The 27,535-nt window shown below is 34.9% G+C and overlaps 1 protein-coding gene across 7 annotated transcripts in view; it reads right to left on the bottom strand.

Moving 5' to 3' along the window:
* Nucleotides 1-27,535, bottom strand: part of SLC4A7 (solute carrier family 4 member 7) — a 115,511-nt gene that overhangs the window by 43,551 nt on the left and 44,425 nt on the right. For 4 of the 7 annotated variants that reach the window (XM_068557969.1, XM_068557972.1, XM_068557971.1 and 1 more), the window contains exons 3-10: nucleotides 25,135-25,281; nucleotides 14,501-14,639; nucleotides 13,791-13,951; nucleotides 11,533-11,721; nucleotides 8,683-9,051; nucleotides 3,835-3,950; nucleotides 1,768-1,925; nucleotides 110-197 (exon numbers count right to left, since the gene is read on the bottom strand). In XM_068557969.1, the coding sequence (XP_068414070.1) occupies nucleotides 110-197; nucleotides 1,768-1,925; nucleotides 3,835-3,950; nucleotides 8,683-9,051; nucleotides 11,533-11,721; nucleotides 13,791-13,951; nucleotides 14,501-14,639; nucleotides 25,135-25,281 (1,367 nt within the window). The remainder of the gene's footprint in view (nucleotides 1-109; nucleotides 198-1,767; nucleotides 1,926-3,834; nucleotides 3,951-8,682; nucleotides 9,052-11,532; nucleotides 11,722-13,790; nucleotides 13,952-14,500; nucleotides 14,640-25,134; nucleotides 25,282-27,535) is intronic. The other 3 variants (XM_068557974.1, XM_068557976.1, XM_068557975.1) reach the window with 2 other exon arrangements.

The following is a 27,535-nucleotide window of genomic DNA, read 5'->3' as shown; positions in this document are numbered from 1 at the left end:
AAGACAAGCAAGGACAATTTTTTAAGCTTCACTATGAAAGGAGAACTATAATTTAATATGCATTATATGCTTTTTAATCAGTGTCCATGTCAAAGGGCATTTTAATTACCTCATCCGTCATGAGGGTGGCTATTGATCTTCCAATTTCGTGGTACTGCGGTGCCTTGCCTGCAGGACCCAATAACAGAAACAAAAACCTAAGGAAACATGAAAACACAGATTTAAACATAAACAACATACACATATAAATTTAGGAATCATAAAGAAATCATTCAAATGTAAACACAGAAACAACACTCAGACCTCTTTTCCATCCTCACACACCAATGGCTGAAAAGAGGATGGAACTCTATTCAGATGAAAACAGATCACAAAACTAAGAAAGGCATTCATAAATAAGTTTCTACCAAGTTATTACTTTTCATCTTCCTTAGAGTAAAAAAGTACTTAAGGAATTGGTGTTTTACATTAAAAGTTCCCATCTTCTATATCCTTCTGAATTTTGAGTAAACAATTTTTTCTTGTCTGTACTGATGAAAAAAAGTAAATTAGTAAATAAAGTGAATACTAATCCCATTTAAGTATTTACTTTGGCTTAATAAAATAGCTAAGAGTATGCACAAGAAATCCATGATCCCTCAAACTACAGTCTGGATAAAGACACTAATGTGGTAAATAAGGGACTAATCCCTTTGGAAGGAAAAGCATTTTTATTTACGACTCCAAATTTAACATCAAACCTCTTATTATTTGATTTTAATTTATTTATAGTGACTAAATAAAAATTATTTAACTTCCTACTTAGTTATATCATTGTTAACACTAAAGTAAAATATTAATATTCACAATAATCCAAACTGGAAGTATTCATCTTCCTGCTTTATAAGAATTTAAATGTGAATCTATGAAATTATTCTTCTCATTTATCTTAATACTATACCGTTAATGCAATTCAGTAAAGCTTAAGAACTGGCACATATATTTCAATCAAGCTGCAATTAATTCTTCTGATTTACTATTATATGAATAAGAAAAAACTATTTTTAATTATTCTCATTTGTAATTAAGTTTATACAATCAGTAGCTAACAAATTGATAACCCTTTATAACACAACTTGCTAATTCTTAAGGATATGACCCCCATTTCAATTTTTACTTATAATGTATACTGAACAGAAGATTTGATCAGGTCAGAACAAAGCATTTTGCCTAATTCAGAGGCATTACTACATTTAATCAACCCTGTGAGGTACTGCTACCCTCATTTTACAAATAAAGCTTAGAGAACTGAAGTCTGGCTTGACCATCCCACAAAAAGTGGCAGAGCAAGGATTCAATTCCATTCTCTATGACTTCAGTGCCTGTACAGAACATACTATGTCTAAAATGATGAACTGTTTTTTAAACCAAAGCTCCCAAGATACCGAACTTCTTGTAAAAATATAAATCCAATGTATTTTTTTTAATTTATAATTTGAGTTTTTAAATTTATCAATTTTTTTTAACAGATCTTTATTGGAGTATAATTGCTTCACAATACCGTGTAAGTTTCTATTGCACAACAAAGCAAATCAGCCACATGCATACACATGTCCCCATATCCCCTCCCTCTTGAGCCTCCCTCCCATCCTTCCTAGGTCATCCCAAAGCACCGAGCCGATCTCCCTGTGCTGTGCTGCATAAAGCAACATGTTCCCTCAGTGAATAAAATTTTTTAGATTTTGGACATTCTGGGAGAATGTTAATTGGAATTAACCCTCTCTTTACCTTGTAGGAACAGGGACCTCGGTCAGCCCTGAGAGAAGAACAGCAGGAGCCAGTCTCACAAACGCAATTATAGGTCTCTCCAAAAAATCCACTTCTCCCACCAGAACATTGGATGCCTCAGCTCCCGAAGGAATTTTTCTCATGAAATTCATATCAACCTAGTGACAAATAAATAATAATTAAAAATAAAGTGTGCATGGTATTAATAAGACCAGAGGGAAATAGGAAAGAAAAGATGCTTTTAAGACTACTATTTGCTAATCAAAACTGGTGATCTAAAGGATGTAAAAATGCCAAAATTCTCACGAATACAAAGAATGAAGTAGACAAATACAAAAAAGCAAGCAAAACACATCTACCAAACAATACTCCCAACTGTTTTACTGTCATAGTCTTTACTACTTCAGAGATCTAAATTACCAAACATACAAACTAGAGAAAATTTTCAATGAATATAGCAGTATTCATTAAAAACTATTAAAGACAAAAATATAGTTCACAAGCTAACAGTGGTCCATGAAATTATACACAGTGCTAAAAATATTCATTTAATTATTATCTATTGTTTAATCTTAGAAATCAATTAGTTCCTTTATATTTTATGTATTTTTATAAGTCCTTTTTATTTTAAAGAACTCTGGGCATTCCCCAGTATTTTCATTAAGTGGGAAAAATTATGTTTATTTAAAACTACAATAGCCATAATTGGTATAGATATATGGTAGTGCTATATAATCAAATTCAGTTGTCTGTGTATAATTACAAAGAAAAGGTTACGAGCATAATATCAAAGTATGGCAACTTCTTCGTTTATACGCAGTTTCACACAAGGCACTAAACAACCACTTACAGGGCTATCTATTAAAATAAAACCAGCACTTACAGCGGGCCTCTTGAGTCCCACACCCAGTGTGCCACAACTACAGTGCCAGGAGGCAGACTCCTGCCCAACAGGAGATAAGGAGGTGTACACAAGGACAGACCAAGTAAAAAAAGGAAAACTGTGACAGAGGAACAAAAGTAAATGGCATCTGCCATGTCTAGAGGAGATGTATAACGTAAACTATAGTAATTTATTCATTGCAATTTAGTTACTGAACACTTTACACTCATCTGAAATAATTGGAGCACCAGTAAAAATATGATCGACTTAGAACAGTACAACGTCCCATAAGCAAGGCTTTTTTTTGGCAAAGCATTTTATAATTTTAGAGCATGAAGCTCAGCAAAGCTACCGCAAATCATCATTTAAATGCCTTTTCTGCAAAATGTGATTTATAGACTTTGCATCATAAAATAAAGGCTTAAAAAATGAATCTTACTTGAAATAATCACATTTAATTAAAAGTCTGACATTGTATCCTATAGTAAATACCAATAAAAAAATTTACAATGGCCACAGGGGATCAATTATTCAGAGGCAGTACTCACAAAGTATGCTTTAAATTCAATTGTAATTTGAACTTGTAGTTTTTTGTCCTGTTCTTTTGAAATAAGTTCTTTTTATATTTCATTTAAATACTCATCTACCACAATTAAAAATCCTAGTTGAGATAGGTGAATTTTTTTTAAATCCATGCCTTTACCTTTACCTACCCATGGGGAAGCACCAATGTTTCCCAGTGACATTCCAGAAAGTACTGACACCATAAGACAGTAATTCTGGGATCACATTACAGCTGAGAAAAAGCTGAATCATTACTGCTGTAACATCATTACCAGAATTAATCTTTCTAGTGGTGGTAGCTCCAGAACAAACGACTGTAATTCAAAAGGTACTGAAGTTTCATGATATCTATGGGTAGGTATAGATAAAAATACCATATTATTCATATATTCTTTTTTCAGAATTTCTAACACTAGTAAGATATAACGTTATTCAAGTGCTATGAGACTGTTACCTTTCTCACAATTTCTGATCATAAATTAACATATCACAAGCATCACATGCAGGTTTATAGGCACCAGTTATTAAAAAATTATTATAATCAATGTTAATAAAGCCACATTGCTACAATTTTCTCAGTAAAAATGACTATGAAAATGTATAGTTAATAACAGAATTACCTTGCTGAAGTCAACAGTACTATTTTCTCTGCTTCCTCCACTTCCATTACCTTTCATTTCTCCACTTTTACTATTGTCCAAGTTTCCAGGTGCAGACTGTGGAGAGGCCAAAATACCTGTATTTAAGAACAAACAAATTCCAAACTAGTAAGGAGAAAATTCACTTTGTAACCTGAATCTGCTCATATCCTGAAAGTGATGGTTTATTAAAAGCAAATGTGTTAGGTAAAAAAAAAAAAAAAAAAAAAGGTGCCAAGTGTTAGTACCATACCAGCAAGAGTAGATTAACATTTTAAGCAATAATGAAGCTATATATTTTAACATTTTAAATAATATAATTGGCATTTACAAAAATGGTGGCCTTTTGCAAAAAGAGAAAAAGTGAGTAGAAGGTGGAAGACCTGGGTCTGATCACCACTAGAAATACTTAGGGCATCCATTTTCAATGTATCCAATAGACATGTGAACTGCACATCATTAAGTTAGCTTAATGATGTCTAGCACACTTACATCAATAACAATATAAAATTTCTGTTAAAACCTAAATGTAACTCAGATAATGTTAAGAGCCACATCAACTAAATGTACACTAATTTTGCCATAATCATCCCTAATCTTAACAGTTTCCTCAAGAATTTTCATTCTCTTGTGTAAAATTTATGTGCTGCCTACTGTCATTATTCCTAAGAAATATGTTAAAACATAATAGTAATGTTTTTACTATTTTAGATACACGTTCTATTAAATTAGCTTGTTTGTATTACAAATGATAGATATATGTTCACACATTATGTATACTCATTTCAAGTACACTCAGCAGCAACAATTCACACAATAACATAAAAATACCCAGTAGCATATGACCAATCATTACCACTACGAATTTTGCATAAAGTTCAAATCTCAAAAATGTTGAAGTACTTAACACAGATTTCTACCATTAAATGTATCTAATTTTTTCAAAACACCCAAGACTTTCTAGTTCAAGAATATGGATTTAATATTACCCAAAACACTGAGTATCACAGGAGAAGATGCACTAGACAATTAACAACAGTCTTTACTTTTAGTTTTAACTCTGCCACTCAAGACAATCTAGTGACCCACAGAAATTCAACTAAATTGTTTGTGGTTAGATCCTATAAACTTTAAAGTTAATATTCGTAATTGAGTTCCAAAATTTTAAGCATATCAGATATATTCAATGCCTCTAAGGGAGTTTTCGTTTTTACAGAATACAACATACACTAACTAGTAACTTTAAGTCATTTGAGTTTACTGCTTAAACTTAGTGAAAGAAGACCTTTGTGACACCCACTTCTATGTTAAATATCTACGCTAGGATGTCACTCTGACCCAAAAATCTCAGTGTAAAAAGTATGCGCAATCCCCTGAGCCATGTGCTCAATTCCCTAGAAGTATTAAACAATTCTGAAATAAAAACTATTTCCTAAAACTTAACTAATTTTTCACCATTTTAGCCTCTTCTTTGAACTTTGTCCCTACACTTCCATAATAGAGTCCATTCCTTTATTAAAATACATGCCCAAGTGGAAAAAAAAAAAGTGAACCAGTATTTTTCAGTGGTTTCCACCAACTCCCACACAAGAAAATGAAGAGTATCATCAAGGCCCTGGCAGCAACTGCAATGACCATCAACACACACACACTGCTAACTACTAAACGCATCCAACCTGCAAACGTGTAACAAAAAAAAACATAGGCACAGCTTCCCAGAACAGTCCCAGCCACCAGATTTTGGGGAGAAGAATGGAATGGGGAGAAGGCTCTGAGGGAAAACAAGGATACAGTAGAATGGGAAGAAGAAATAATGTGCAACTCAATACTGACAAAGCCAGAAGAAATGATGTGAAGTCATGGGCTCACCTGGTCACCTTGAACCTGTTAAAGTCGGCATGCCAGGCACACCTTAGAGATTCCCACCACCGCCTTCTCCATGCAATCCTTCCTACTCTCAGCTAAGTTAAAGCTATTTCTTCAAAAGGTTAAGGAAGTATCCCTGCTCCTACAGTAAATTCCTAGAGCTCAGAATTAAATGAGTAAATTCCCCAAAATTAAAACTATCATTAGCACAGATAACTCAGAAGGACTTTATTTGCTTTGAGCAAAAGCAAAAACAAATATGAGTATGTATACAATCAGTACTGGGATTTAAAAATCATACCCTGGTAAATCTATTATTGTGCCCTTACATTCTTTTTCTTGAAATAGCAAAGCTACCTAGAGAAACAGAAATCAAAGATATCAGTTTTCTGTCATTAAAAGTTTGAAAGTAGAAGTATTTGGATCAGTGGTTCTCATCTGGGGAAGATTCTGCCCCCCAGAGACATCTGGCAAAGTCTAGAGACATCTTTGGTTGTCACCACTAGGGAGTGTACTGGCGGCTAGTGAGTGGAGGCCAAGGGTGCTGCTCAACATCCCACAACGCACAAGACATCCCCCACCACAAAGAAGTGTCCACCCCAAAAGGTCAATAGTGCCAAGCGTGAGAAACACTGAGTCAGAAAACAGTTACAAACACTAAAAGTGAGTTATGTCTTTTACATAATTATTCTCCAAAAAATAACTAATGAGAAACACCACTTTTTTCTTTTTTTTTTTTTTACTACAGGTATTCACAAATCATGACCCCGTGCCACAAAAATCTATGACATTAGTCTCTCAAAAATGATGCCAAGGCCACCTTCTTCATCAGACTTCAGGAAAACTTATAGAGTTTCCAGCTGCTCTAAGCAGCAAAGGTAACTAAGCAAGGAATAATATAGAGCTGCCCCTATTATTGTAATTACATTCCTTCTATAAATGTCTTTTTAAACAGTAATTATAAGCTCTCCCTTTTCCTTAGAAATTCCCTCTTTTCCCTACGTTCTAATTTCTTTTCTTCAGAAAGGCTAATAAATCTCATGGCATACTTAATGGCAGAGGGGGAAATAATTTAATTGTGTCCCTCAATTTTCAGTAAATTGCTCTTTTTATCCTCTTAACAACATGACTTAATAAGCCATTGTGAACCTGTACATCCCTTCCTTCCCATATAAAATGTATAGTCCCTTATCATTAATAACATTGAAACTGGTAAAACAAGAAATGTCCAGTATTACTGACAGATACAGGTAAAAACAAATGCAAGGGGAAGTAACTTTAAAGTCATTTTTGTTCAATAAAAATAGTAAACCTTGCTAGTCCTTTTTAATTAAAATAAGAATGTTCGTTATTTCTGAGTAATTATTTCTAGATTTTTTTTCCTTTTTTGTTTAGTTACCTCATTATATAATTCTCTATCTTTTCCACAAAGTATTAAAATTTACAATGAAATTCTATACTATAGATTTTGTTGTAAGTAGATCTGGGTTCAATTCCTTGCTCTGGTCATTTACGGTATAACCTTAACATCTCTAAGTCTTAATTTTCTTCATTTTACAAACAGCGATAACATGAACTCATCAAATTGTTAGACAAATTAGAAACATGATATTTGAAAAGTATACATCACTGTGTGTGACAACCTATGAAACAATGGTTACTATAAGTACTATCATAATTAATGTTACAATGATTTAACCACAAAACTTCTATTTTTTAACTTCTAGAAGTATCATTTTTTGGCAACTACAATGAGCTTTGATTAAATGTATTTAGTATGTCTGGATACAGCCAATAAAGAGAAGGAGAGGCTGGTTGGTCATATACTGGTAGGAACACAGGATGTTTAGTCAGAGGACGTGGGCTGTCACTTACTAGCTGTATGATCCAGGGGAATTTATTTAACTTTGCTGAGCCTGAGTTTCTGAAAATAGGTATATCCACCCAACTTACACAAAATTTTATACACATCAAACAGGCCAATAACTATAAGCTACTATTGAAGTGTTATATATTATTCAGTGTTATGCAGAAATGTGATAATAATTATGTGATTAAAACCACTATAGTTAGTGTTCATATGTCACGCTGATGCTTAGCTGTCAGTAAAACATATAGTCACTAAAGAATACTTTTTTATATGAATTGGGTAGAAAGATATATATGTATAAATGTGCATATAATTAATATATAAGAGGAAGAGCCAAAATTATATATAATAACCCTTAAGTGAGTTACAAACCTTTTATCCACTAAGAAATAATTTTTCTAATTCACGTAGAAATATATCCTAGCCACAACTATTGGAACTCTAGTCCTGAAAATTTCAAGGTGCATTAGGATTAAAAATAGATATGGCATTAAATAAAGAACAAGTAAAGTCTATTCCAAATTATAAAACTAGTCTTGAAATAATGATGATGCCAGGCAGTCATTAGTGAACCTCAATCTTCTCAGAGACAAAATGAGAAAAAGAACATTCAATTCTATTTTTGTTAGGAAGGTTAAAACATACTGCATTCCTTGAACAAAAGCACCAAATAGTAGATAAAAGGCATATCACCCCATTTTACTTTATGTAAAACATGTGTTCATTCACCTTATGGAATGAAATGCACAAGAAGGGCCACCATTTTTTTAATCATGGCAAATTAAAAGATTACTTGTAAAAATGTCTACATTTTTTTGAACCATTCAAATGCATTGACCTGTAAAATCTCAGTGAAAATTTTTGAAAAATAATTAAATTATGTGTAGTCTTATTTGGAGTCTTTTTAAAACTTAAAATTTTTAATAATTCTATCCTTCTCTGTAATATACTATAAAGAAAAAAACATGCAGAAGTCAAAATAAATTATAAGCATTATCTATGTATGCTGCTAAAGCTATGTGCTTGAAAGGCATTCCAAGTGCAAGTGATCCAGAGGCAGAAAGCACCACACATGGAGGACTTTGAATAGTTGCCTGAAGTTATGTCAACATTTTCCTCATTCTTCTGCTCCTGGCCTTGCAGTGCTTCTAAGTCTTCCTCAGGCGGATGAATTACTACTGTGGGAATATCGTCACTGGCAGGTGAAACCAGTAGCTCTGGGGCCTGAAGCTGCCTCTGCTGGGAACTTCTGGAGTTCAGGCGACTGAGCCTAGGGCTGGAAGGAGGACTGTTCTGAGGGGTGGGTACTGGGGTTGTACACTTCGAGCCTGCAGGGGTTCCAGCTCTTGAAGAAGGAAGAAGATGACTGAGAAGAAGAGATAAAGGTGATTCTCCTCTCAATGAAAGGTTTGAGGCAGACAGACCTGTTCGCAAAGAGTGGCGGGAGGCTGAAAGGCCTTCCCCTGAGATAAAACAAATAAATGAAAAGTGATGAAGTTCACTGCAGAAGACAAATGAGACACAAAAAAAATCAATTTACACCATAAACTGCAAGATTTAAAAAAGATCCAAAATTTCAAATTCATGCTATCAGGGTTAGTATGACAATCAGATTTTTAAGTATTAGAAAATCATTGAAAAATGGCTTAAACTGTAATTAGTTCTCTGAAGATGTATCCAAAAATCAAAACAAAAAATAAAAAACAATGCTAATGATAGATGGTCGGGGACGATATTCTGTTAGTAATGAGAATGTCCAATAGTGTGGCTTTAAAATTAAAGAATAATATCAATGGAAAGCTGCTGCTTAAAAAAATGATAAATAGCAAATGAGAATATAACACAAAAATAATCTAAGAAATAAAACCCAAAACAAAACTTACCAGCACTGATATTTAGTGCATTTTATCTACATTGCACCGAACTGCTACATATTCTCTCATAAGAAAAGTCCACATTAACAGTATCTAATAATTCCTAACTTAAAGGTGGTATCAATAACATTAAGTCAATAGGGCATCACCTACTGATAGCACTCTCAAGTAAAATTTAAAAACATAAGACAAGTTATAGGAATTTCTTTTTTCAAAAGAGAAACGTCAATTTTAAAAGATACATATTCTTGAGCTCATTATCTGATATTAATAAATGTCCTAAAATATGCTTCCATTTCTAATGCAGCAGATAAATTAAAACAAATACATACAATCTTTAATTTAACTAGCTAAGAATAAAGTATTTCTTACCAACAAGAGTGATGAGGAAGCTAAGTCTACAGTATTTCAAAAGGTCAGGTATAGTTATACTTCAAACACTTGGTTATTCTAATCAAGTGTGGCTTAATGGAATAACATTGTTTTTTCAGGAAAAGCATGAGAAATATAACAACCTCACATGATCTAAGTAATCAAAGCTACATGCTCAAGAGATCCCAGAAATATTAAAAATATGAACTTTTAATCCATAAACCACCACTATTTAGTTAAAAAATAAGCTACATGCAGAAAAAATTGTTAAATTACAACTATAATATAACAAAATAACAGAATGCCCATGCTAAAATGGCATCTAAAAGAAAATAGCCATTGTCTTATGATTAAAAGGAATCAACTGACAATTGGAGAATAATCAGGAACCACTGCATATGGGGAAGAAAGATTTAATATGGTCTCTCTAGGCAAACAGATTCACTTCACTAAAGTAGAGCATATGCCATACATGGAAAGGTGAAAAAAAGACGTGACATAGATGGCTTGCTTTCAGATTGAACTTAGGTCCATAAGAGATTTCTTTCATTCTTAAGGTTCGATGAATATAGAAAGGCACAATTTTAAATAGATTAAAAAGAGTTTTATTGGTCAAATGCTCAGAAGAAAATGGACTTAATTATCTTACACTGAGCTGCAAACGATGACTAAGTACTGTCAACTTTAGACATGTTAAACCCTACCACCTGTGACTGTGTGCTTGTAGAAGAGTTAAAAGCCATACTCTTTTCAAAGACAGAAAAGATGAGCAGAAGGATTTGTGGCCCATCCTCCACTCCTCTTCACTGTATAATTCTCACAAGCCTTGGGTAATGGTAGCAACTAGAGGCAGCAGTGACCCTCAAAACCAGCTCCAATTCTTTGCACCTGGATTTTTCCAGTCACTGTCATCAGAGCTATCTTTGAGACCCAAAATAGAACCCCAGTGATAGCATGCCAGCCTTAAGACAGTGACATAGGTAAATGGCTACAAAAACACATTCTCCCCATGTCCCACATAACCCATGCTAGACCGTGAATGAGAGGGGAGAGCAGCAGTGTGTGGGTCTGTGCCATTCTCAATGGCTTGAAAAAATCAACTGCATCATCCCTAGCATAAAACAGGAACAAGCACAAAAACCTTTCACAAATTATGTAAATAAAAAGCAGTGAAATCAGCAGACCAACCCCAAAATACTTGTTTATGCCCAGCAAGTAAAGTATACTCAGGAGAAAAAAAAAAAAAAAATCTCTAGGAAAAATCTAATATTAAAGGCCCAAACACAAGACTTAAAATTTTCAAAAGATTAAATTTATAGATAATAATTTATGGCTCTTTTATCAAATATACAAGAATTCTTCAGCAGAAACAAAAAAGCAAGAAGGAGAGTAATTCAGGGTTACGTATAGTATAGTGTTTAAATATTACCAATACTTAAATGTCCCATTTAAACAGAGTAAATGCTTAATTTTTTCATCTAAGTAATTTCTACAGATAATTCTGTCACGTTGTAAAGACATTTTAGAAATGAAATCTTTAAATGCACAAATTATTATTTTAAAGAGAATTAAAAAGATAAAGGCCTATGTAATTATCTAGAAAAAATATGTTTCTTTTCCAGAATGCTAATTGTAACACACTGGAATGCCATTAGTGTAGACGTGTTAGCAAAAATTGAATGCCACAACTTATCTCACCATTCCTTTCAAGCAAGTGAGGGTCAGAATGTTTCTTGCCTATATCTGCAAAAGATCGAACAAGGGGAATCCGGCTGGTGAACCTTTTCTCGTTCTGATGATGGTGCCTCTTCAGAAGGGCTTCTCTGACATTCTCTCTTATGGACTCATCCAACTGGCCAGAGGCGATCATGTTGTCCAATACCATATCTAGGCAAAGAAAAATACATAGATAACAATCATTTTTATTAAATAAACTAACACTTGGATGACTATAATACAGAATAAATCTTAAGTGAAATTTTACCAGAAAAATAAGACTCTTAAATAGCTCTAGAAAGTATCATTCTCTTCTAATATTGAATAATGGATGCATAAAGATAAATATGAACATTATCCAACAAAAATGAACATATTAATAGAGACCCTTATTTTAATAAATACTATTATTTATTGAAAAGCTACTGGTATTCACCAATAGCCTTCCTATATAGTTGAAGGTGCTTTACTGATGATACAATAAATTCTATTAAAATGGATATTCAAATACTGGCTTCCTAAGAAGTGAAGGTATTTTCTTGCTTCACCTCATACTTTTCCCCAAAACTGTAGATGAATATCTCTACTCATTCATTCAATCATTAACTATTTACTGAGTACCTATTATGTGCTGGGAATACGGCAATTAACTAGGCAGATCAAGTTTCTGCTCTCACTCGCCCAGAGGTAGAAAAACCAGTGAGTAACTGAATAGATAAAATATGAAGTAATAAGTTTTAGAAAGATGACTATATCAGGCTGTGAGGGAGGTGTGGGAAATGGGGAGATTGATGGCAATGACATTTTATACATTACTGCGGTGCCTGGACTATTTTTAATTTATAAAGTACATATAAATATTTTTTAAAAGCGGCAGCAACTTGAGATAAAAGAGTCAGGCTTTCAAATCTATGGTAAGATTCCTCTGAGAGAAAACTGGAAGGGATCAACCTAGCAGGTAAACTCTTAACAGTAACACCATGACTGCAGGCTACCATACAAATGAACACTGGATTATACATTTACTAAAATATTATATTGTATTATGTGATAATTAAAAGCCAAAGTAAGACATATTGAATATATCTAAATTCAATATTCCTAATCCTAACTCAGTTTTTCAGTCATTTATATAAAACAAGAAAGTAAGGACTTTGATAACTTAAAGATTTGCAGCACAAGGTCAAATCTATCAATCTGGTAATATCAACGTATTGATATTTCTAGCCTGAGAAATTCTAATAAATTTATGGTCCTCTTGAAGATCAAATACAATAGTTTTTTGTTTTTATATTGGGCAATCTATAATGGTAGTCACACTATCAATTTTTTTACTACTGAACTGGATATTGGTTTTGAGCAACTTCAGTTAGTGACCAAATAGCTTTATCACAGCTATCTTTTCCTTCTTTCTACCTCCACAGTATCCTTCGATTTTCTCTCCTTCGTTTCCATTGTTACTACCCACCAGACATCAGATCGTCATTACTTCTTGCATAGACATTCCAAGAGAATAAATGACCTCCTTGCTTCTAACCTCTTCTTATCCAAAGCCACCCTACCTCTTCTTGCCAGAATGATATCCCTGACACACATCGAGATCATACTATTCTCCAACTTAAAAATCATTGAGAGCCAAAATGCCTACCAAATAAAATCCAATTTCTTAACCCAGTAATTCAAGGCTAGTCACAATCCACCTCTAATTTATTTTTCTAACATATCTCAAGAATCTGTATACTCACAGAGAATTGACTTTTTTGAGATTCATAGCTGTCGATACTTTCTAGACTTTTCTTCCTTCTCTTCCTCCTCCTTAGAATACTTTCTTTTCTCTTGCACCACCCTGCTCCTTATTGCCATGTGTTCAAATTCTATGGATAAGTTGTATAGTTAATGTACTCTCTGTATCTTCCCCAGATACCTTGGTCCAGACAACAAAGAAACAAAAAGCTCCTTCCTCTGCATTTCCAGAGAACAGGCTCCGTATCTTGCTTATGGCACTAGTCACTTTCTTCTTGATAACTGTAGTTACATCTCTCTAATTTAATCTTTTAGACTCCAAACTTATCAAAGACAAAAAGGGTTATTTATACGTCTACTCCTCATACTGCCCTGCACAGAATGGAAGCTCAACATGTAACTGTCAAATCAATGATCTAAATGCCACTTTATTTTCCTTATTTAAGTATCTCTAACTTCAATACAATTTAACTATAAAGAAGTCACTTTGCTATCACCTGCTATTTCATCAAGAGTGCTTGCTCTCATATCCAGCATGACTGTTCCATTTAGGATGCAACTTCTCAGTTCAAAAAGACTGTGCAAAGAGAGGGTCGCCACGTAAGGCTTACTCCACCGGTCACCGCCGTCTTCAACATCCTCTTCAAATTTCAGCCATCTGAAATGTATAATGTATAACAATATTTTACAAATAATGATTCCATTTGTTTATTTTAATATGATAAACATAAGCTTGTTCTTTTAAACAGAAACAAAGATCACCACCACCAAAACAAAATTTCGCTACAAACACATTTTTACAAATTAGGTTAACGGTCTATAATGTCGATAGGCACAAGTTACCTTTGTAGTTCCTCTTTCTATTCTAGCTATCACTGTAGTAAGTTTACAGAAACAAACTCTGGAAATTCATAGTTTCAGCTTCCAATCTTATTTTAAACTTTAAATACGCAAGATGTTGATTTTTCAAACTTGTTTCCTCTAATTAAAGACATTAAAATCTACAGTAACATATTTCCTTTTGTTATATTATAGTATTAAGAATTATTTAAGGAAACAAATTTTGAGAATAAAGATAAAATTTCCAGACAGAAGGAAATTCTCTACTCATTGTTTTAAAGCACTGGATGTCTCAATTTCAATTTTATATTCTCATTACAAAAAGAAACCAAGTAAAGGCAGTTAAAAACTGAGAGAGTATCATCACCTGGCAGTTTCTTTCCATGCATACTCTTCTCCATCTCTGTAGCACAGCTCATCCATTTCCGTGAAAAGATCATGGGGAATGTGTTCTTCATCATCATCTTCAGTACCCAGGATGAACTGGACTCTCTGGGATGGTGTGTCTTGACAAAATCAGAATTTAAAAATATACACTCAAAATTTTCCTCAATTAATACAAAGGTAAATTCTAAATTTTGAAAATGAAATGCTTTTGTTATAAATATATTCCATCAGAACAAATTTCTTTTCATTATTATTAAAATACTGTAATTCTGGAAGGAAACAAGGACCAACAATCTACAACAAAAGAATTTTACAGAAAGATCACCTCCACAGATGAAAAAGAAAAATTATATGTTAAAGTCACACTAATCTTTAACAAACTAATGTAAATCAAACAAATAACAGTAAGCAACATCCAAAAACAAGAAAACACTATGCATAAGACAGGACCTTTTCCTCACCAAAAATAGATGGAAATGTTAGATAATATAGAACATTTCAAATATTTAATCAATATGTAGTTAAGTTCAAGAGTAAAAAAAGAAATCCCCAAGTTCCAAAAAAAGGATGAGAAAACTCAAAACTAACTTTTCCTACTATCATGGAGAAGCAAAAGTCTGTCAGCTGAGGTTAGGGAGGTAGACAGGTCACTGCCACTCATGACATCTGAGTTTAAACTACCTGTGTGGTACAGGATCCCCAAACAGAGAAATTAGCATACATTCTAGTCCAGGACAGTTGAAAGCCCCAGGGGTCCCAGAATAAACACTGAAGCATACAACAAGCATCAATTAAAAACAAAATCAAATTCTTCCAAATATAATAGAGGAGGTCAAACTCAAAATTTACATCTAAGTAAACAAACCTCCAGGAACTTACAGCTGCAAGAGGGATATTAAAACAGGTTAAAAAGTAGATTAGAAGGACTTCCTTGGTGGCGCAGTGGTTAAGAATCCACCTGCCAATGCAAGGGACACGGGTTCAAGCCCTGGTCCAGGAAGATCCCACATGCCATGGAGCAACTGTGCCCGTGTGCCACAACTACTGAGCCTGCCCTCTAGAGCCCGCGTGCCACAACTACTGAAGCCCACGCACCTAGAGCCCGCGTGCCACAACTACTGAAGCCCACGCACCTAGAGCCCATGCTCCACAATAAGAGAAGCCACCACAATGAGAAGCCCGTGCACCGCAACAAAGAGTAGCCCCCGCTCGCCGCAACTAGAGAAAGCCCGTGTGCAGCAACAAAGACCCAACACAGCCAAAAATAAATTAATTAATTAATTAACTTTTTTTTTAAAAAAGTAGATTAGAAATAAAATTGTTAAAGGAAAAGACAGATCTAAGGAGGAGGAGGTTACACAGAATGCATCAATGACAAATAAGACAAAAACACGCAAGGTTAAGAGATATAGAAAACAGAATAAAAAAGTCGCACAAGAAAAACTCCAGAAAGAGGAAAATATAAAGAACAGGGGAAGAGGCAGTATGAAAAACATATCTGAAACTTGTCCCGTATGTACACGACATGGGTCTTCATAATGAAGGAATACTCTAAGACCGATGCAGGACAAATAAAAACACAATGTAACTGAACTTCCTAATATTTGAACCTTTCAACAATTAGGTCTTGCACATCTTCTGTGAAATTCATCCCCAAGAAATATTTCTGGTGCTATTGTGTTGTTTTTTATTTCAGTTTCAGATTGCTCATTGCTACTATATAGAAATACAGTTGATTCTGTACACTGATTTTGTATCCTGTAACCTTGCTAAACTCACTTAGTTCTGTAGTTTTGTAGATTGCTTAGGATTTGCTACACATATGATTCTGTAACTATGAATAAAAACAATTTTACTTCTTCCTTTACCTTCTGGATGCATTTCGTTTCTTTCTTGCCTTATTATACTGGCTACGTGTGCCAGTACCATGTTGTACAGAAGTGGTGAGAGAAGACATCCATGCCTTTTCCCAATTCATAGGGAGAAAACATTCAGTCTTTCACCAGCATTTCTAAATGCTCTCTATCACACTGAAGAAGTTTTCTAATATTCCTAGTTTGCAAGGAGATAAAATTCTAGAATAGAATTTAGAATTTAGAAAAATTCTAAATAAATAGAATTTGTTAGATGTAGATAAATAGAATTTATCTAAAGACAGAATTTTAACTCCTAGCAAACTAGCGGGGAGGAATTTTGTCAAAGGCTTTTTCTGTCTTATTGATATGATTATATGGGTTTTTCTCCTTTATACTATTAATATGTTTATTTACACTGATAGATGTTTAAATTTTAAACCAACCCTGCATTTCTACTTGTTCATCGTATTAATTTCCTAATGCTGCTATAACAAATTTCCACAAACTTGGTGGCTTAAATAACACAAATTTATTCTCTTACAGTTCTGGAGACCGGAAGTTCATAATGAATTTTCACAGGGCTAAAAAATCATGGGCTGGTTCTTTCTGGAGGCTCTAGGGGAAAATCCATTTCCTTACCTTTTCTAGCTTCTGGAGGCTGCCTACATTCCTTAGGTCTGGACGCCTCCTCATTCCATCACTATAACTACCAGCTCCTCTCTGATCTTCTGACTCCTTGTGATTAAATCTGGCCCATCTGCATTAATCCAGCATAATCTCCACTTCACAAAATCCTTTAACTTAGTCCCATCTACAGATTCACTTTTGCCAAATAAGGTTAACATTCACAGGTTCCGGACAGTAGGAATATGGACATTGTGGGGGCCACTATTCAGATTACCACCATCATGATGTATTATCCCTCTTAAGTATTGCTGGATAAGATATGCTTTTATTTTGTTAAGGATTTCTGAATCTATACTCATGAGAAATAATTAGTGTGTAGTTTTATTCTATTGTAACATCTTCATCAGGTTTTGGTATCAGGGTAATGCTGGATTCACAGTATGAATGGGAAAGTGTTCCCTCATCTTCAATTTTCTGGCAGAGTCTGTGTTATTTCATTCTTATATGTTTGATGACATTTGGGAGTAAATTTCCATTGTGGGAATGCTTTAGACTACAAATTCAATTTCTTTTTATACATGTAGGATAATTCAAGTTACCCATTTCTGCCTAATAGCATGTATTCCTAAGAAACTTTCCCATTTAATCTAAAGTATCAATTTTGTTGGCATAAAATCATTCATAATATTCCCTCCTTATTCTTTAATATCTGTAGAATCTTTACTGAAAATTTCTGGTGCTGGTCATTTGTATCTTTTTTTTCCCTCACCTGATCAATCTGGCTATTTAGATTTCTCAATTTTATTGATCTTTTCAAAGAACCAGATTTCAGTCTGATTGATTTTTGCTACTGTTGGTCTGATTTTTATTTTATTCATTTCTGCTTTCATTTTTATTGTTTCTTTTCTTTTACTTATTTAGGCTTAATTTGCAGTATTTTTTCCTTCAATTTCTTAAGTTACAAGCTTAAATCATTGATTAGGCTTTTCTTGTTCTGCGTTTTTTAAATTAATTTCTTTACTTAAATTTATTTGTTTGCACTGGGTCTTAGTTGCAACAGGTGGGCTCCTCGGTTGTGGCATGCAAACTCCCGAATTCCCACCTGTGGCATGCATGTGGAATCCAGTTCCCGGACCAGGGATCAAACCTGGGCCCCCTTCACTGGGAGCGTGGAGTCTCTACAACTGTGCCACCAGGGAAGTCCCTTCTTTTCTAGTATAAAAACTAAATGCTACACATTTTTCTCTAAGCACTGCTTTAGCTATATCTAACAAATTCTAATATGTAGGCAGTCCTCACTTTGCACAGTACCATGCTAAATGAAACGTGTGTGTGTCAGGACTGTGTCCTCACTTTGCAAGATTTTCTCTCAATTTTCTGCCTGTACTGTGTTTTCATTTTCATGAATTCAATATATTTTCTAATTTCTGTTGTGACTGCAACTTTAACCCATGGGTTACTGAGAAACTTCGTGCTTAATTTCCAAATATCTGGGCATTTTTCTTAATATCTTTTAAGTTTAATTCTATTTGTGGTCACAGAATACACTTTCAGTCTTTTTAAATGTATTAAGACTTGTTTTATGGCCTAGAATATGATCTTGGTTAAATCTTCAATATGCAATTGTAAAGAATGTGTATTCTGCTGTGGTTGGGTGAAATGTTCTATGCCTGTGACTATCAATCTGACTGACAGTGTTATTTAGGTCTTCTATATCCTTACTGATTTTTTGTTTACTTGTTCTATCCATTACTGAGAAAGGAGAGTTGCAATCTCCAGCTATAAGTGTGGATTTCTCTCTTTCTCTTTTCAATTTTATCAGTTTTTGCTTCATGGATTTTGAAGCTTTTGTTATATACATTTAGGACTGTTAGGTCTTGGTTTCAGCGGTTTGATTTTTATGTGACTTTGTGCGGTTTTTTCTTCATGTTTCTTCCCCTTGGGTTTTGCTGAACTCCTTGGACCTGTGAGTTCAGACTTTTTATTAATTTTGGAAATTTTTCTGGCACTCCAATTACACATATGACAGACTACCTGATACTGTCCAACAAATTACTGATGCTGTTTATTGGTCTTTAGCTTTTTTTCGTTTCATTTTGATTAGTTTCTATCACAATATCTTCAAAAATCACTTATCTTTTTTATTCTGTAATGTCAAATCATCTGTTAATCTTATCTAGTGTACTACTCATTTCAGATACTGCATTTTTCATCTGTAGAAGTTCCATGGGGGACTTTCATATATTTTCAGCCTCTCTCTTCTTGAACATATAAAGCATATATATTATACTGCTTTAACATGCTTGTTTTCGAACTCCATCAACTTTGTCATTTCTGGATCTGTTTCTTTTTTTTTTTTAACATCTTTATTGGAGTATAATTGCTTTAAAATGGTGTGTTAGTTTCCGCTTTATAACAAAGTGAATCAGTTATACATATACATATGTCCCCATATCTCTTCCCTCTTGCGTCTCCCTCCCACCCACCTTCCCTATCCCACCCATCTAGGTGGTCACAAAGCACCGAGCTGATCTCCCTCTGCTATGCGGCTGCTTCCCACTAGCTATCTATTTTACGTTTGGTAGTGTATATATGTCCATGCCACTCTCTCACTTTGTCCCAGCTTACCCTTCCCCCTCCCCATATCCTCAAGTCCATTCTCTAGTAGGTCTGTGTCTTTATTCCCGTCTTGCCGCTAGGTTCTTAATGACCTTTTTTTTTTAAGATTCCATATATATGTGTTAGCATACGGTATTTGTTTTTCTCTTTCTGACTTACTTCACTCTGTATGACACACTCTAGGTCCATCCACCTCACTACAAATAACTCAATTTCGTTTCTTTTTATGGCTGAGTAATATTCCATTGTATATATGTGCCACATCTTCTTTATCCATTCATCTGTTGATGGACACTTAGGTTGCTTCCATGTCCTGGCTACTGTAAATAGAGCTGCAGTGAACATTTTGGTACGTGACTCTTTTTTAAATTATGGTTTTCTCAGGGTATACGTCCAGTAGTGGGATTGCTAGGTCGTATGGTAGTTCTACTTTTAGGTTTTTTTTTTTTGTATCCAAACAAAAAGTCACAAAAATTATAATCATCCTCATCACTTCACTCAGTTCCATGTAATTAATTTTTTTTCACCTTGATCTTTGTTAGCACTTTTATGAATTCACCAGTTTTCCATTAGAGTTCTGAAAATGCTTATTCATTCAGTTCAGCAGTATAGTCAGTTACCAGAAACCTGTACTTGTCAGAGTCTTTTCCATGGATTCCTTGAAGATGAAAACCTTTTATAGGAACATTTTTGCAAAAGCATCAGAGTACACCCAGAACTGTCTGTAAATGACAAAAGACTTAAAAATGACCATGGTTAAAGATTTGATGAAAGTTCATAATAATGCAATTGACAAGAAAATTTAGTTATTTCTGAAATATACATTTTAAAGTAATAACCAGAATTATGACTTATAACATTATACCAGAACATATAAGATTTTTAGAAATTTCATGTAATGTCTGAAACATTTATATTAACATATTTCCATACAAATAACCCAATGAGTTTAGTATTAGTTGTTTTTTGCTTGTTTGTTTGGTTTTTTATACTGCAGGTTCTTATTAATCATCAATTTTACACACATCAGTGTATACATGTCAATCCCAATCACCCAATTCAGCACACCACCATCCCCACCCCACCGTGGTTTTCCCCCCTTGGTGTCCATATGTTTGTTCTCTACATCTGTGTCTCAATTTCTGCCCTACAAACCGGTTCATCTGTACCACTTTTCTAGGTTCCACACACATGCATTAATATACGATATTTGTTTTTCTCTTTCTGACTTACTTCACTCCGTATGAGTCTCTAGATTCATCCACGTCTCAACAAATGACTCAATTTCGTTCCTTTTTATGGCTGAGTAATACTCCATTGTATATATATGTACCACAACTTCTTTATCCATTCGTCTGTCGATGGGCTTTTAGGTTGCTTCCATGACCAGGCTATTGTAAATAGTGCTGCAACGAACATTGGGGTGCATGTGTCTTTTTGAATTATGGTTTTCTCTGGGTATATGCCCAATAGCGGGATTGCAGGATCATATGGTAGTTCTATTTTTAGCTTTTTAAGGAACCTCCATATTGTTCTCCATAGTGGCTGTATCAATTTACATTCCCACCAACAGTGCAAGAGGGTTCCCTTTTCTACACACCCTCTCCAGCATTTGTTGTTTGTAGATTTTCTGATGATGCCCATTCTAACTGATGTGAGGTGATACCTCATTGTAGTTTTGATTTGCATTTCTCTAATAATTAGTGATGTTGAGCAGCTTTTCATGTGCTTCGTGGCCATCTGTATGTGTTCTTTGGAGAAATGTCTATTTAGGTCTTCTGCCAATTTTTGGATTGGGGTGTTTGTTTCTTTAATATTGAGCTGCACGAGCTGTTTATATATTTTGGAGATTAATCCTTTGTCCGTTGATTCGTTTGCAAATATTTTCTCCCATTCTGAGGGTTGTCTTTTCATCTTGTTTATGGTTTCCTTTGCTGTGCAAAAGCTTTGAAGTTTCATTAGGTCCCATTTGTTTATTTTTGTTTTTATTTCCATTACTCTAGGAGGTGGATCAAAAAAGATCTTGCTGTGATTTATGTCAAAGAGTGTTCTTCCTATGTTTTCCTCTAAGAGTTTGATAGTGTCTGGTCTTACATTTAGGTCTTGAATCCATTTTGAGTTTATTTTTGTGTATGGTGTTAGGGAGTGTTCTAATTTCATTCTTTCACATGTAGCTGTCCAGTTTTCCCAGCACCACTTATTGAAGAGGCTGTCTGTCTCCATTGTATATTCTGGCCTCCTTTATCAAAGATAAGGTGACCATATGTGTGTGGGTTTATCTCTGGGCTTTCTATCCTGTTCCATGGATCTATATTTCTGTTTTTGTGCCAGTACCATACTGTCTTGATTACTGTAGCTTTGTAGTATAGTCTGAAGTCAGGGAGCCAGATTCCTCCTGCTCTGTATTTCTTTCTCAAGATTGCTTTGGCTATCCGGGGTCTTTTGTGTTTCCATACAAATTGTGAAATTTTTTGTTCTAGTTCTGTGAAAAATACCAGTGGTAGTTTGATAGGGATTGCATTGAATCTGTAGATTGCTTTGGGTAGTATACTTATTTTCACAATGTTGATTCTTTCAATCCAAGAGCATGGTATAACTCTCTATCTATTTGTATCCTCTCTAATTTTTTTCATCAGTGTCTTATAATTTTCTGCATACAGGTCTTTTGTCTCCTTAGGTAGGTTAATTCCTAGATATTTTATTCTCTTTGTTGCCATGGTAAATGGGAGTGTTTTCTTAATTTCACTTTCAGACTTTTCGTCATTAGTGTATAGGAATGCAAGAGATTTCTGTGCATTAATTTTGTATCCTTCTACTTTGCAAAATTCATTGATTTTGTAGTAGCTTTTGTAGCTCTAGTAGTTTTCTGGTAGACTCTTCAGGATTCTCTATGTATAATATCATGTCATCTGCAAACAGTGACAGCTTTATTTCTTTTCCGATTTGGATTCCTTTTATTTCTTTTTCTTCTCTGATTGCTGTGACTAAAACTTCCAAAACTATGTTGAATAATATTGGTGAGAGTGGGCAACCTTGTCTTGTTTCTGATCTTAGTGGAAATGGTTTCAGTTCTTCACCATTGAGGACAATGTTGGCTGTGGGTTTGTCATATATGGCCTGTATTATGTTGAGGAAAGCTCCCTCTATGCCTACTTTCTGGAGGGTTTTTATCATAAATGGGTATTGAATTTTGTCAAAAGCTTTCTCTGCATCTATTGAGATGATCATATGGTTTTTCTCCTTCAATTTGTTAATATGGTGTATCACATTCATTGATTTGCGTATATTGAAGAATTCTTGCATTCCTGAGATAAACCTCACTTGATCATGGTGTATGATCCTTTTAATGTGCTGTTGGATTCTGTTTGCGAGGATTTTTGCATCTACGTTCATCAGTGACACTGGCCTATAGTTTTCTTTCTTTGTGACATCTTTGTCTGGTTTTGGTATCAGGGTGATGGTGGCCTCATACAATGAGTTTGGGCATGTTCCTCCCTCTGCTATATTTTGGAAGAGTTTGAGAAGGATAGGTGTTAGTTCTTCTCTAAATGTTTGATAGAATTCGCCTGTGAAGCCATCTGGTCCTGGGCTTTTGTTTGTTGGAAGATTTTTAATCACAGTTGCAATGTCAATGCTTGTGATTGGTCTGTTCATATTTTCTATTTCTTCCTGGTTCAGTCTCGGCAGGTTGTGCATTTCTAAGAATTTGTCCATTTCTTCCACGTTGTCCATTTTATTGGCATACAGTTGCTTGTAGTAACAGAGCTCAGCATCCTATGCTGCTTGTTGTCCATTGTCTGAAAATTACTGTTTCATATATTTTGTGCAGTTTTCTAACTGTTTAAAATTGGAGGGCAAATGCAATTCCTGTTAGTCCATCATGTCCAAAACACCTGTGTAATCTCTTTTTGGAGAGTGGGGGGAAGAAAGAAGGGACTTCATAGCAATTTCTAGGACACAGATTGGAGTTAAAACCAAAATAAACCCAATTCTGTGGCATAAAACTTTTCTAGGCATAATTACTCTATGAAAAAGTTATAAATATTTTCTCCACCAAATTTATTTTTCAAACAACTATATTTAGACTTCATATTTCAGACCTCAGCTTGAACATTAAACCACCTAGCCAGGTGAACATATAAACATACTTACAGTCTAGTAAGCAGCATTCCTATAAAAAATATTGTGTGCCTTTTTATTCAGAATGAAATAGAGAAGCATACCGATCCACTCACAAAATAACAGCAAAATACTTCTCAACTACCAATGTCATCAAAGTCCACTAGTGATGCTTTTAAAATTACTGTTGATTTTTCCTTCACCAGTGACATATTTTTGTTAGCTATATGACCACTTAATAGTTTATTAGGCCATCAGGATCTCTTAGTACTGGCTAAGAGATTCCCATCATTTAGCCTCTCTAAGTTGAGGTTTCTCCATCTATATAATGAAAACAATAATATCTATCTTTAATTTTTTAAAAATGCTGAGAAGATTAAGTCAAAGCACGTATGTCAAGGGCTTGGTGGAATACTTAGCACAGAATTGGCACTTAATATTTTACTAGGCCATCAGTATCTTCTTTCTTATGATCATGACATAAGCTGTAGTATACACAGTAATTCTTTCCCTCTTTACCTCGTCAAAAGAACTTTCCTTCAGCACAGCACACAAGTGCCTGTGGGGGTGCAGCTCACATGGCTCCTCAAGAATGCACACACTAGGACCTATGGTGTAGATGGCCATATGGGCCACGATGTCCTAAAAAACCAATGATGCCTTACATGTCAACTGAGTGCAATGTCCTGCTCAAGCTGCACAGCTATTTTTTCGGGCTCTCGCCTTTCCAGCTTTCAGGGGCACTTAAATAACTACTAATCTTTATTATCAGATAATAATTCATTTTCCTCTACCATATGCCTTTTTTGCTTTCTGAGATTCCCATCATTTCCTCTGTCTACTGGTACTTCTTTATTGCTCTGCTTTCAAATAAAAATTCTGTCCTTCTAAAGACAATACTATCAAATCAAAGCACTCTTTGCTGCACAGATAACCAAGTAATCCAGCTTTATGGATAAAAATCTTCTGGCAAAAAATGTATTTAAAAATGAAAAAAAAAAAAATTTCAATCTGTTCCAGGAGCCTAAGGATTCCAGACATTTGTTCATTGCATATGTTAATAATGAAATATATAATAGAGAAAAGGAAATAAAAACCCTCCTAAATTGAATTTTAAGCGCCAAGACTCAACATTTACAATTCCAAGGCTGGAATACAATAAAGAAACCAAAGCCCCTTACTTTTTTCACTCATCCTAAGTAGATCTTAACCAATAAACTAAGCATTTTTCTTGTAGAAAAAATATTCTTACTTCAATTAGTATTCCTCAATGCATATACTGTGTCTGAGTTATTACAGAAATACAATTTTAAAAAGGAAATATTTAATTTAAAAAAAAAACTTTCCAGGAAAGAACCTTAAACTGTTAATGGAGAACTGTCCATTCTCTTACCGTAAGAAGGAGATTCCCGTCCATCTTCTCTGTCTGAGTCTTTGTCTTTTCTTCTCCGGTGGTGATGTTTGTGTCCACGATGCCTGTGACGCCGGCGACTCTCTTTACTAAATGGCACGTGGACACCTATATACACAGCTCGATGACCTGGTAAAATGTTCGGAAACATTACTGGCAGACCTCATTTTATTGCACATCACAGATACTGTGTTTTTTTTTCAAATAGAAGGTTTATGGCAACCTTGCATTGAACCAATGTATCAGCACTATTTTTCCAACAGCATTTGCTCACCTCCTGTCTCTGTGTCATGTTTTGACAGTAATTCTTGCAATGGTTCAAACTTTTTCATTATTATTATATTTGTTATGGTGGTCCATGATCAGTGATCTTTGATTTACTATGGTGATTGTTTGGAGGCACCACAAACCAGGCCCATATAAGATGGTGAACTTAATCGATAAATGTTGTATGTGTTCTGATTGCTCCCCTGACCATCCGTTCCCCCATCTCTCTCCCTCTCCTTGGGCTTCCCTATTCCCTGAGACACAGCAATGCTGAAATTAGTCCAATTAAAAGCCTTACAATGGCCTCTAAGCGTTCAAGTGAAAGAGTCGCACATCTCTCACCTTAAATCAGAAGCTAGAAATGATTAAGCCTAGTGAGGAAGGCATGCCGAAACTTGGCATAAAGCCAGGCCTCTTGTGCCAAACAGCCAAGAAGTGAAGGCAAAGGAAAAGTTCTTGAAGGAAATTAAAAGTGCTAGTGAACACACAAATGATAAGAAAGTGAAACAGCCTTACTGTTGATAAGGAGAAAGTTTTAATGGTCTGGATAGAATGTAGACAAAACAGCCTTCTATTGGAAGAAGATGCCATCTAGGGCTTTCACAGCTAGAGAGGAGAAGACAATGCCTGGCTTCAGAGCTTCAAAGGACATGCATGCTAATGCAGCTGGTGATGTGAAGTTGAAGCCAATGCTCACTTACCATTCTGAAAATCCTAGGGCCCTTAAGAGTCATGCTCAGTCTATTCTGCCTGTGCTCTATATATGTATTTTTTTTCCTTCCTTCCTTCCTTTCTTCCTTCTTTCTTTTTTATTTAGCTTTAGTTGATTTACAATATTGTGTTAGTTTCCCGTGTATAGCTTCAGATTCTTTTCCATTATAGGTTATACAAAGCCTGGATGACAGCGCATCTGTTGACAACAGTTTACTGAATATTTTAAGCCCACTGTTGAGACTTACTGCTCAGAAAAAAAGATTCCTTTCAAAGTATTACTGCTTATTGACAAGGCACCTAGTTACTCAAGAGCTCTGATGGAGATGTACAAAGAGATTAATGATGTCTTCATGCCTGGTAACACAACATCCATTCTGCAGCTCATGGATCAAGGAGTCATTTCAACTTTCAGGTCTTGAAGGCCATAGCTGCCATAGATAGTGACTCCTCTGATAGATCTGGGCAAAGTTAATTGAAAACCTTCTGGAAAGGATTCACCATTCCTTCCCACATGCCATGAATAGCATTCATGATTCATGGGAAGAGGTCAAAATATCAACATTAACAGGCATTTGGAAGAAGTTGATTCCAGCCCTCGCGGATGACTTTGAGGGGTTCAAGACTTCAGTGGAGAAAGTCACTGCAGATGTGATGGAAATAGCAAAAGAGCTAGAATTAGAAGTGGAGCCTAAAGATGGGACTGAATTGCTGCCAGTTCATGATAAAACTTGCTTCCTACTGATGAGCAAAGAAAGTGGATTCTTTGGATGAAATCTACTCCTGGTGAAGCTGCTGTGAAGATTGTTGGAATGACAACAAAGGATTAGAATATTGCATAAATTTAGTTGATAAAGCAAAGGCAAAGGCAGGGTTTGATAGGACTCTAATTTTGAAAGACATTCTACCGTGGGTCAAATGCTATCACACAGCCTTGCAGGCTACAGAGAAATCATTCATGAAAGGAGGAGTCAATCAAAGTGGCAAACTTTATTGTTGTCTTATTTTAAGAAATCAACCCCAACCTTCAGCAACTACCACCCTCATCAGTCAGCAGCCACCAACATCAAGGCAAGACCCTCCACCAGCAAAAAGATTATGACTTGCCGAAGGCTCAGATGATGGTTACCATTTTTTAGCAATAAAGTATTTTTAGTTACGGCATGTACATTGTTTTTTAGACATAATGCTATTCACACTTAATAGACGACAATATAGCATGAACATAACCTTTATACGCACTAGGAAACCAAAAATATTCATGTGACTCACTTTACTGCAATATTCACTTTATTGCAGTGGTCTAGAACCAAACCTGCAGTATCTCTGAGTATTGACAGTATTAGTTTTCCAAAAAGGAAAAAAAGTAACATACACAAAAGTATACCAAAATTTACTATGATAA

This window comes from Eschrichtius robustus, chromosome 12, assembly GCF_028021215.1.
Source record: "Eschrichtius robustus isolate mEscRob2 chromosome 12, mEscRob2.pri, whole genome shotgun sequence".
Taxonomy (NCBI): Eukaryota; Metazoa; Chordata; class Mammalia; order Artiodactyla; family Eschrichtiidae; genus Eschrichtius; species Eschrichtius robustus.
This window is presented reverse-complemented; position numbering and strand designations above follow the sequence as displayed.